The sequence below is a fragment of the Prionailurus viverrinus genome, chromosome D3, assembly GCF_022837055.1.
Source record: "Prionailurus viverrinus isolate Anna chromosome D3, UM_Priviv_1.0, whole genome shotgun sequence".
NCBI classification, from domain to species: Eukaryota; Metazoa; Chordata; class Mammalia; order Carnivora; family Felidae; genus Prionailurus; species Prionailurus viverrinus.
Genome location: NC_062572.1, coordinates 17,073,496 through 17,085,949, shown reverse-complemented (window position 1 = coordinate 17,085,949; position 12,454 = coordinate 17,073,496). Strand labels below are relative to the sequence as shown.

Sequence of the window (12,454 nt, the reverse complement as noted above, 5' to 3'; positions counted from 1 at the left end):
TGTATATAAGCATCCTGAAGTGCAGTGTTTAGGTTGTTTGTTTGTTTGTTTGTTTTTGAGAGAGAGAGAAGGAGAGGGAGAATCTTAAACAGGTTCCATGTGTGTGTTCTATCTCAGGACCGACCGTGAGATCATGATCTGAGCCAAAATCAAGAGTTGGACGCTTAGCCGACTGAGCCACCCAGGCGCCCCAGTGTTTAGGATTTTTAAGTAGTTACCAGAACGATTAAATTTCCCAAATCTAGTATCAGTGCTTGCAGTATTCTTATGGATTGGTGCTTGATACTTCAGTGCTTGTGGAGGTTGATAAAGAATAAGTTCAGAAAAAGAAGTTACATCTGAAATCACATAAATTGCTTGCCCGGCTTATTGTAGAAGAATAAATGCCTATTTTTATATACTAGGTATTAAGAGTATTGATGAAGTAGCAAGTGTGTATGTTTGACTTTTCCTGAGATTAAGTCTTGATTTCTGCAGAAGAATGACTTGTTAACCTGAAAAGCATGTAGGTGATTTTGAAAGACTTTCATAGAGCCTAATCTCTTTTTAAATCTGTTACAGAAAATTAGGGAGTCTTAATCATGATAATGACTGGAGTGGAGATAGTAAGTATTAGTCCACATCAATCTCATAGCTGCTTTTATGATTACATCCTTCAGTCTCACCTAAACCAGTGCTTCCTGATGAGAAAGCAGGCAGCACAGACATTTCTCCTCTACTACTTTTGAACAAAAACTATTTAGAAATGCTCGTTAGCTGGTTAATACCTAAACCAGATTATTTCAGTCCATATAAAATGACTTTCAGCTATATATTCTGAAGAGAAACTGTTTTATGCTAATGTCCTTAAATGAAAGAGTCCACTTCTGTAAACACCAATCCATAAGAATACTGCGAGCATAATGATTCTCCCTGTACAAATATTATGTGAAATGAGATGATAAAAAGCTTCAGGTGCCACTGCTTTAACTAGAGTAATATAGGGCAGTCATCACCTGAATCATCACCACATTGATTCATCTCAACACTGGAAAACCCAAAGTCCTTCTGATGACAAATGGTATGTAAATTACCTCGAAATCTTGGGGCACCTGGGTGACTCAGTCGGTTAAGCGTCAGACTTCGGCAGGTCATGATCTCAGCAGGTCATGATCTCAGCAGCTCATGATCTCATGGTCCAATCCATGGGTTCGATCCCCACGTCGGGCTCTGTGCTGACAGAGCCTGGAGCCTGCTTCAGATTCTGTGTGTCCCTCTCTGTCTGCCCCTCCCCTGTTTATGCTCTTTTGCGCAATCTCTCTCTCTCTCTCTCTCTCTCTCTCTCTCTCTCTCTCTCTCTCAAAAATAAATATTAAAAAAAATTACCTGAAGTCTGTCAGCCCCCTCTGTGGTCTGAGGTTCTCTGTAATCCCACTAACTTTTGATGACTCTGCTTTCGTGGAGCCCTTTATTCGTGTGTCCAGACACACATGATACTATTTATAGGTTTTGCTAAGGGTTTTAAATTTACCAAGCTGCTGACCCAAAAAGGGGTACCTCTCAAAACAGCAAGCAATGTTCTTTATACTCTCTTGTCTACTCTTCCCAGGCATTGCATAGAAGAGAAAAATACCTATTTTCTAGTAGTATGTCACTAAAAAAGAAAAAGTTGGCATGATAGAAGGTGACATTCTTTTCAAGATACACTGATTTACACAGCCATCTGAAACACATACTTGAGAACAAGTTAGCAGAATTTTCTTCATTGTACCTTTACAGGCAGGGGCAGGGGCCGGGGCCAGGCTTACTAGACTCGCTGACAGCAGAATGGGGTAAGCAGTTGTCTGTAAGATACCTGCAGAGTACGTTTCACTGCAACATTTCCTCTAGACTGTGGAGCCGATAGAAAGCTGCCCATAAGAGGCACCTTTATTTTCCCAGTGACCCATCAGAAATACATTTCCATCATGAAATTCACCTGATAGCTAAAATTCTGAGTGTCCAGTGAGTTTCCCCAAACCCTAATCAACCCTAACATGTAGACGTTTCCATCACCTTTTGTCATTATTGATATCCCCCAATATTTACTTACCCAGGAGTCTCTTTTCCCTGCCAGTTTGCACTGGTTGAACTTCCTGTGACCAAGAGTAGAATTTTCCCCACCCCCAAAAAAAGAACTTTCGAGCTTTTTAAAAATTTATTTTGATGATAGTTTTTAATATTTATTTTTTAGAGAGCGGGGGTGGGGCAGAGAGAGAGAAACAGGATATGAATTGGGCTCCGCACTGATAGCAGAGCCCGACACAGGGACAAAAAACTCACCAACCATGAAATCATGACCGGAGCCAAAATCAAGAATCAACCGCCTAACCAACTGAGCCACCCAGGCGCCCCCAGTTTATATATTTTTGAGAGAGAGAGAGAAGGCGCGCGTGCTCACCCCTGCGAGTGAGAGCAGAGAGACTGGGAGAGAGAGAATCCCAAGCCCACGGGGCTCGAACCCACGAACCGTGAGATCACGACCTGAACCAAAACCAAGAGTTGGATGCTCAACCGACTTAGCCACGCAGGCGCCCCTGAGCTTTTCTTACAATTACTGTTTCTCAGATTCTAGTGTTTGATGTTCATTTTCTGCTGTTACAGAAAATGTAGCTTTCTAGCCATGGTCTTTAATGTTTTGAAATAGGTTCTTCTCTGACGTGGAAATTATCTTTACAGACTTCTCTGCACAATCAGAAATCATCTTGTAGGCAGTGATAATTTGGTAGTAGAAATTCTTTGAATGAATGTTTCTCAGTTAAAGCCTGTTCTTTGAAGTTAATTTAAAGTGAAGACAATCATAGGGGCGCCTGGGTGGCGCAGTCGGTTAAGCGTCCGACTTCAGCCAGGTCACAATCTCGCGGTCCGTGAGTTCGAGCCCCGCGTCAGGCTCTGGGCTGATCCTGGAGCCTGTTTCCAATTCTGTGTCTCCCTCTCTCTCTGCCCCTCCCCCGTTCATGCTCTGTCTCTCTCTGTCCCAAAAATAAATAAACGTTGAAAAAAAAAATTTAAATAAAAAAAAAAAGTTTATTAAAAAAAATAAATAAATAAATAAAGTGAAGACAATTATAAATGTGGTTGTTTTAGGGCAAGGCATGAAGTATGGTTTTTAAAAAAAATTTTTTTTTAATGTTTATTTTTGAGAGAGAGACAAGAGTGTGAGCTGGGGGAGGGGCAAAGAGAGAAGGAGACACAGAATCTGAAACAGGCTCCAGGTCTGAACTGTCAGCACAGAGCCCGATGCGGGGTTTGAACCCATGAACTGTGAGATCATGACCTGAGCCGAAGTCAGACGCTCAACCGACTGAGCCACCCAGGTGCCCTGGCATGAAGTGTGTTTTCAGGATTTTATATACTAAGAAGCGTTAATAGTAAGAAGACGTTTCAGTGTGTTCTTGAACTAAATCTAGAGTTTTATCTACTTTCAGTTTCATCTGGCAAATTAACCTTTTAAATTTGGGAAATCTTGAGAGAATTTGACCAATAGGTGGTATCATGCATTAGCTAAAAGCTGATGAATCTTGTGCACACACATTTACTGTTCAGGGATCGTTAAACCAGGTTCACAGTGTGGATCCACTGACCAGCTCAGGGACTAGAAGAGTTACACTTGCTACTAATCTGTGATTAGAAAATGTTCAGTGCCAAAAATCTAGCAATTGATTTTTCTTGTTTTAAAATGCTAGACGCTGGTACTTAGTCCACATAGGGCTTAGCTATCTACAGATCCTTTATCTTAGAACTGAGCACTGCTTAAGAATTTACAGGTTGCATGTTGCTTTTCAAGAACATTTTGGCTTGGTTTGGTGTCATTGTCTTTGTGTCTGACCCCACTGGTTGTGGAAGACAAAGCGACGCAAAGATTATATCGATACTAAGTTGAAAGTAATTCTAGACAAGTGGCTAAGATTAATAATTTACTACTCTTAACGTTTTTGGTTAATTTTAAATGTAAATTAACCCAAAGTGAAGATGGTTGGTAAAGCCATTTGGGAGAGTCTTGAGTCTCTCAAGCAGCATGGAATGAGGGAAAGTTATCACTTCTCTTAATTTTGGCTTGGAAAAGTGCTAAGGAGGAGGTAAGATTATGAAGAGTTACTTGAATGAAAGAATGGAGAAAAAGAGAAGCAAACTAGAATATTTGAGGGCATGTTCCTGTGATGTGACAGATTGTGGCAGTGTTCTTCTGGGGGTAGGAGTGATACTCGTTATCTGAAACAGTCAGAAGGGATGCATTCTGCTTCAAATGTGGAACTCACAGCACAGCTGGCGACGCTTGGTTGGCATGACTGGGAAGAGGGTATTGCTCAGCTTAACTGGGGAGGAGTAGGAACAAAGGAAGACTCTGGGGACACGCCATCCCATGAGTTGTGCCCAATGCTGTGGGACTTATAATTAGACTTGATCCATCAGAGTAGGGAGCCTAGTGACTGTAAGGCAGGAAATGATGCAAAGTGAATTGTTTACAGTGGCAGTGAAGAGTAAGTGGGAAAGAGAGAAAGTGAAGAAGGACGCACATCAAACTAGGGAAGTGTGACCGAGGTGTGCTGTAACAACAAAAGGTGGTACACAGAATGGCCGTGGATGCAGTGCACGTGATGAAACACTGATAAATTGAAAACGAATCTAGAGTTTCTTGTATGGAAGATAGAGATAGAATGACAGCGTCCCTGAGCAGTTCTGTCTTGTCCATGTTTGGTTGTGACTCAGGTGGGGTAGGATCAGCATAAGAGGAGTGACAAAGCAATGAGTGGATGCTTAGTCCCTGTGGCCTGTAAAGGCTTCTCCCAGTTTAGGGTTAAGGGACTGTATGGTAAATTGAAAAATTCTGGAACGGACCAGTCACCTGCATGTGTCACAGAGGCATATACATTTAACCTTGGGAACCTGCCCCTTTGGTTATCATCAGTCAGCCCTCTGACCTTTACTGCCACACACTTGTCCCTGGTCTGTCCATTAGGCTTTCATCTCTTCCTTTGTTCCCTTGGTGTACTTTGCACCCCACGTTTGCACTTGTAAGTTCCTGAACAGATCACTTGCTTACTACTGCCCTCACCCCTTCCTCTGCCCCAGGGGCTTCCCACCCTCCACTGACCACTGTTGTTCCTCAGGCCAGCTGAGCTTATCCCTGCCAGTGCCCTGTTTATCGATTCACAGCACAGCCAACTATTTGTTTCTGGAGATCATTATAATGGGAAACCCTGTTTAAAAAAAATGCATATCGGTTGATTATATCATGGGCCTTGGTTCTGTTCTTAGAAATGTATAAAAAAATAAAGGAGACCCTAGTAAAACAAGCACATCCTAGATTATCGTAAAATCAGAAATTATGTTCAACCACATCTCTCCAAAATGCATACTGCAGTACACAGCATGGAGATCACCGAGTGCTTGATAACGGTATGACAGAGGAAGAATCCAGATAGTTTGTTCTTTTTCCCAGTGTTAGCACTGTCTTCCAGGGTTAGGAATGGTTTTTCTCCTCTTGTTTGTGCAACACCATTCCCATGATAGGAACTCCCCAAACATGAGTTGATTTGACATGTCCAGGGTCTGCCAGACTGCTCTATTTGCCCACTTAGCTACATGTCCTGACAGTTTACCACCAATTCTATTAAAATGATATACATGTGTAATCTGGCCTCACTTTTCTAACTTTCCTTGGAGTAATTTTAAATTTAAAGTAGATGGAACATAATTTTTCATTCATTCTGAAAATATTTATTGAACATCTACTCTGGTAAGTGCTGGGGCTTCACAGAAAGAATAAGCCATGGTTTTGGTCAACCAGGAGTACCAAATTTAAGCAATAAATTTGCTTGTATATAAATAATCACACTGTTACAGAATGGGTGAGCAAGTTGAGAGAGATTTCAGAGTTCTGTGGTGTCAAAAAGAAAAAAAAAACCAAAACCCTACTTAATCTGATAGATCAGGAAAGACTCCCTGAAAAAGAGTTTTCTGACCTAAGAATGAGGATAGGGGCACCTGGGTGGCTTAGTCAGTCCGGCGACTGACTTCACCCCAGGTCATGATTTCATAGTTCATGAGTTTGAGTCCCGCGTCGGGCTCTGTGCTGACAGCTTGAAGCCTGGAGCCTGTTTCAGATTCTGTGTCTCCTCTCTCTGCCCCTCCCCCGCTCATGCTCTGTCTCTCCCTCTCTCAAAAATAAGTAAACATTTAAAAAATTTTTTTAAAAAGAATTAGAAGCTTGACTGACTGAACCATCCAGGCACCCCAGAGCTTTATCATTCAAAACAATCTCCTGGGTCTTACACAGTTGAGCACTATCCAAGAGCATGAGAAAAGGGATGTCCCCGAAAACCAGTCTGTCAGAATGGGCTAAAGTGGGCACTTTGCACAAGTAGGGTGTAAATGTCTTAACTTGGAGCTTAAACTGGGCTGCTTGACTTTTGAGGGGACTTAGAGACTGTTAGGTTTATAAGAATAGCTTGTGGAAAGAGGATGAGTCTACTCCACACTGACCAATGTCTGTGGCCTCCTCCCCAGCCCTGGCCATGGGTCTCTGTGTCGCCATGATCGCCTTTGTCCGCCTGCCCAGCCTCAAGGTCTCCTGCCTGCTTCTCTCAGGGCTTCTAATCTATGATGTCTTTTGGGTAAGTGTCTGTTTCCCTGAAGCCACTGTTCTCTTTTGTGTTTAATTGGAGTACGTGTGTGTCTCTTGGGGTGGGGGGAGAGCAGGCAGGCAAAGTTCTGTGCCCTGGGAGCAAAGATTTTCTTTCACCTCCAAAACGTGCAGTCAAAAAAGCTTGATGATGTAATATTCTGAGACTTTGCTCTTAAGAACGAGGAGGGCTGATGCTGAGATCAGGTTGCTTCTAGCTCCCTCTGTTGAAGACGTCTCTCCATTCGGCAGGTGTTTTTCTCCGCCTACATCTTCAATAGCAATGTCATGGTGAAGGTGGCCACACAACCGGCTGACAATCCCCTTGACGTTCTATCCCGGAAGCTCCACCTGGGGCCCAACGTTGGGCGTGATGTTCCTCGCCTGTCTCTGCCTGGAAAACTGGTCTTTCCCAGGTAGGACTAGCATGTTGGGCCTCGTCTTGTGATGGTTAATACACTGTCTTCTCCCTGTGCCTCTGTGCTCCTTGATTGGTCTTTGTCATCAGCATTCTTATCCTAGACTGGAAAAGGGCTGTGAGTCATCTGTCCATTATACAAATGAGAAAGAGAATATTGATTTGACTTGCAAAGATTTGTCACTAAATGATACAGGTGCTACTTTTTATTATTGATTAATGTTCTCAAATAACCATATGTTACTACTGTTACCATATTTTGGAGTTGGCTGAAGGGAATTCACAGGAGAATCTGGATCCTTTTTTCTTCTAAGATGTTTGTAAAAATATGTCCTAATGCTAAAATTATACAGTGGCTGGTAATATAATCTTGGAAAAAATTGTGTTGCTTTAATATCCGTGTCTGGTAGTAGTCAGGTGCTTGTTTGAAGTCACAGCAGTGAATGTGTGACAAATACTGAATTGCTTGACATTTCTAGAGGAGACAGTACTTAAACAGATGACTTTAGCAGTCACTTTAGAGGTGCTCTCTTAAAGCAGTGAGGGAGCCTGGTTAAAGACATTCATCGTCAGTATTCTTCTGGCTTGTGATCTCTAAACTCTTACAAACTAGTGCTGTTCCACCGCTAGAGATTGCCTCCCATTCAGGTAAGTCCAACTTCTTAAAAAAAGCTGACAAATGACTCTGCACAGGAGGAGAAATGGGATTGTTGAGGGTGGCATCCCTGACCTGTGCCACTGCATTCCAGCTCCACCGGCAGTCACTTCTCTATGTTGGGCATCGGGGACATCGTGATGCCTGGACTCCTGTTGTGCTTTGTCCTTCGTTACGACAACTACAAAAAACAAGCCAGCGGTGACTCCTGCGGTGCCTCTGGACCCGCCAATATCTCTGGACGCATGCAGAAGGTCTCCTACTTTCACTGCACCCTCATTGGATACTTTGTAGGTAAGACAGTGGGAGAGGCACGTGATCCACTAACTGTCCTCCAACCCGTGGAGTTAAATCAGGTCTTCTAGCTGCAGATGCTGGGTGGAAGGAGTGCAGTAACTGTGGTTGCTATTACAGACAACCACGAAGGACAAGTAACAGTGGCCTGTGAGATGACAGGTGCTGTCCTTACCGGTCAGCCCGTTCCCGATCCAGCAGTAATCTCTGAAGAACATTGGAAGAAGAGTATGGTCAGTTCTACCACACAGTGATCATGGATCAGTCTGTGTGCCTAATTAAATCTTCAGCTTGAAGTTAATCCATGTCTTGCTTAATTTCCCATTTTTTTAAACAGGTATTTCCCTTCATTTGTTCTAATATGTTTATCACCTCTAATCTCAGACTCTCACTAGGCTAGTTTTTCTCTAGGCAGCTCACTTACAGACCAACAGTGAGAGACCTGTGTGATTGGGCTAGGAATAGCGGTAACCTGTCTGCACCTACAACGGCTACAGCATAGTGGTTCATTTCAGTACAAAAACTCAAGAGACAGGCATGGCAAGTGGTGTTAGCCCCACTGAACAGTAGAGGAGGCTGAGGCTCAGAGAGGTGAAGTGCCGTAGCCAGGGTTACACAGCTTTTGTAAGTAGCACGGTTGGAACTTGGACCCAGGTCTTTTGCCTCCGAGTCTGGCATCACATACCACACAAGACTGAGGAAGACCAGGCACGCTCAGTGCGGAAGTGAGGGCTTGAACCAGGAACCTGAGCACAGAAAGGGACTTGAGCCACTCACGCGTCCTTGCAGTGCTAGCATTTTTAAAGCTGTAGTGTTCCATGCTTCTTTAACTGCTAGGGCTGGGCATTTCATACCCTACCTATTGGACAGAATGTGTCACAGTAGAGCTGTCCAGTCTGAAGACCCTGGCAAGCAGCAGCCATATTACAGGTTCTTTTCTCTCGGGGCTGGCCCCTTGGCATTATTCACGAGTGTTTTTCTCTCCTTATAGGTCTGCTCACCGCTACTGTGGCATCTCGCATTCACCGAGCAGCCCAGCCTGCCCTTCTCTATTTGGTGCCATTTACCTTATTGCCACTCCTCACGATGGCCTATTTAAAGGTGAGAGAAGCAGTTAAAAACCTATGAAAGCAATAACTTGGCATATATTCTCCTTGCCAGAGGTGGTTCTCCTTAAGCCCCAGAGCTCTTGGTCTTGACAGTGGGTTGATGGGTTTTTGCTAACCTGGTATTAGCAACCTCTTCCAGACTATTACAGCCATTGGCAGAAAATGCTAGTGAGTTAGACTACTCACGCCACCTGGTCATGGATGGACTAACTGAAATCCCTAGAGCTCAGCTGCAGAGACTTCCTGTTTCCCTTAAAAGCAGCGCCCTATTGTCACTTAACAGCTTTTTTAGTACTCTGCCTTAAAGTTTGGAAGTAAGAAATGTATGATTACAGCTAGACTTGGAACATTACCTTATAATATTTGCATTATCCCCATTTTACAGAGGAGGAGGCAGAGAGGCAAACTAACTCGCCTTTAGCATCTCACTGAGAAATGAGAGAACTTACACCCTTCTTGGCGTAAGGGGCCTAAGAGCTCTTCTAGTGAGTTCTTCAAAGAATGGTGGTTATCTTTCAGTGCATGAAATTGAAATGTTCTTTGATTCTCTGCAGAAGCAGTGTGGTCTGAGATCAAAAAGGACTTGTAGATGTGCGTGGCTCACGTTTAAACCTGTAACTTAGTAAAGTTCCTTCTTTCCCAGGGTGACCTTCGGCGGATGTGGTCTGAGCCATTCCACTCCAAGTCCAGCAGCTCCCGATTCCTGGAAGTATGATGGATCCCAGAGAGTGACCAGAATGGCCATCTTAGTCCTTTTCTGTCAACGCGTGGTTTTGTTTCCTCTTAGAGCTGGCCTGGTACTCAGAGATGTACCTGCTTAAGGAACTGACGTGTGACTGGATTTTGCGTTTGCAGGGAGCTTGTTTGCAGGAGCGAGGTGCTGGAGCCCGGCTTGGTTCTTTCTCTTCCTGCCGTTGTAGAGGCGGAGCCCCTCCTGAAGTGACAGGCCCTCCCCAGCGCTCCCTCCTCCCCCATTTTTATGAATCTGCACCAGACTGTTACCCGTGGGGGATGGAGATGTGACTGTTTAAAACTGACAACGGCAAGGAGTCGTTCTGTACCTTTTGAACACTAAAAGGATGAAAAATATTAGCAAACCGAAGTTTCTTCAGTGAACCCTCAAGAACTTTGGGACCAGTTTCCTATGGGGGACTCAGTTTCAGAGAACTGAGACAGGAGCTCTTCTGTCGTTCTATTCTTTCCTTTTTTTGGATTTATTAAATATTTTCTGTGGTGTGAAGTGACTTATTAAATCCACAGACATTGAGTGACTTCTTACAACATAAACATAAGAATTTGTTGTAATGAGTTCATGTCCACCCAGATGTTGTGTTGGCAGTGAACGAGGGCACGGTTTTTATACATACACACACACACGCACATAGGTATATATGAATAAACAAAAATTAAAACCTGCTAAGATCATGCTGTGTAGCAGACAGGGACTTGCTGTAATTTTTAGCATGTAGAGCAGTTTACTCTGGCTTTCTTGTATATGGATAAGCTGCTGTCTTTCCCTCCACAACTGAACGTGCAGTTAAAAACCAGTATAGTATTTGTACTGATATACTCATGGACTTTAGGGGGCTCTCATTTGGTTTTGATCAGTGTAGCAAATTAGGGATGAAAAGTTAAAACTTTTTGGCCCTTTTTTTGTTTGTTTTTACAGGCTTCTCCCTTGCAGGGTTTTTAGTAGTTTCTTCTTGAACCAATGCATGTAATATAGCAGCAGGTGTCTTTGTGCTTTCTGATCATAGTAACGTACTACTTGTAAATACATTTTTCTATTTTCTATTTTTTTTTTGTATTTTTTTTTTTTTTTTTGGCATTTTGTTTCATTGGTGTGCTGTATTTTCCATGCCCTCACTCCTTTAAGAAAAAAAAAGGAAAAAAGCAACACGATCCTGTCCTTGCTGTTGTGATTATGGTCTTGGTTTACCTGTGGTGACAACTGGGTGTTGGGGACAAATGTCAAATGCTCCTCTGAGCTGGGCCCTACATTCTAGGAGTTGTGGAAGGAGCGAGCTGCTCTGTCCCCTTAGAATCTGACCATGTGCTGTGGTCTTTGCTGGAGAGCTGGCATTCTGGTAGTAATTTAAGTGTGATCGTGTCAGCTCGCCTTGGTCTCAGCAGCCCCAGCCCGGTAAGAAATTGCCCACTGTACAGGCAGAGAGAATCCTGGCTACCTGACAGCAGAGGTCGGAGAAGGGCCCACGTGTCCTGATTTCTCCCTTTGGCAGGTGACGTGCCTCTGCCTCAACCTGTGTGATGAACTGGTGTGCTGGGCTTCCCGTTGCCAGAAGCCACGGTGGACAGAGCTCGTAGGCCGTGCGCGTCGCAGGGCGTGAGGGCGGGAAGCGATCAGGATGGTGCGTTCTTCTGTTGTGTCTTCAAATCCTGCTGAGGGCTGTTTTGTTTTTTGTGTTCTGTTGTTTTTGTTTTTGTTTTTTTAATAAATGACTCCTTTCTAGCCTTTGTCACCTCATCTTCACTTTTGGTTGTTGGTACCACACAGAGCTCCCGTCACCTCCTACCTGCTATGCCTGTTCCAGAAGACTGATGGGAAGACCCTGTCTCCAGACAAGGTCACCCGTGGCTCTGGTTCAGTCCTAGAGATGTCAAAGAATTGAAGCTTCCGTTGCCCACAGCACTCATAACAGCCTCTGGATTTGGTGAATACCAAAGGTACACTCATGTGCTCGCTGCTCATCAGCTGTATCCTTCCTCAGCCCTCGAGGATGCTAATTAAACAAGGCAGGGGGTGGGGGAACTCTTCCAAAGTGACTAAGTGCTAGTAATGGTTAGAGGTAGTATCCTGGGAGTGATTATCTTTATTTAACTATCTTTTCATGAAAAACCTAAAATCCGGACAATTTTTTGTCATCCTTGCTCCTGTGCAGGTTTAGGGGGAAAAGTACCCACACGGGTCTCCTGAAAGTAATTTGGATTCCAGCTGCTAGTCCTCAAAGCCCTTAAAACTTTGGCACAGGAACCGCAAATATTCCCTTTGTTTTAAATCAACCACAAAAGACACATTAGAATTTCCCCTGGTTCTGGAAATAACAGGACTCTTGGGGGGCAGGGAGCAGCTACAGTTATAGCACATTATTTCAATTTCTCCTTACAATCTTCTCCCCTCCCCTGCCTCATACAGACTTCTGTCTTCCTCTTATTTTTTCTGTTTTATCAGATGCTCTGACTTCTGGTGTTTTCTAAGAAGTCTTGTTTGCATTAGGCAAGGCATGTTGACAAAGTTCTAGCACAGTCCGCCTTCCTTCCTCACGGGTCTGAGGTTCTTCCACCTCCAGAGACTGCACTTTGAAACTCTCATAGTA

At 43.8% G+C, this 12,454-nt stretch overlaps 1 protein-coding gene across 1 annotated transcript in view; it reads left to right on the top strand.

Annotated features, from left to right (window-relative positions):
* The window catches only part of SPPL3 (signal peptide peptidase like 3), a 138,162-nt gene extending 126,563 nt beyond the window's left edge, over positions 1-11,599 (top strand). Inside the window, exons 7-11 of the mRNA XM_047827557.1 lie at positions 6,529-6,635; positions 6,896-7,059; positions 7,811-8,010; positions 9,002-9,111; positions 9,763-11,599. Of these exons, the coding sequence (XP_047683513.1) occupies positions 6,529-6,635; positions 6,896-7,059; positions 7,811-8,010; positions 9,002-9,111; positions 9,763-9,834 (653 nt within the window). The 3' untranslated portion in view covers positions 9,835-11,599. The remainder of the gene's footprint in view (positions 1-6,528; positions 6,636-6,895; positions 7,060-7,810; positions 8,011-9,001; positions 9,112-9,762) is intronic.
* The last annotated feature ends 855 nt before the right edge of the window (positions 11,600-12,454 follow it).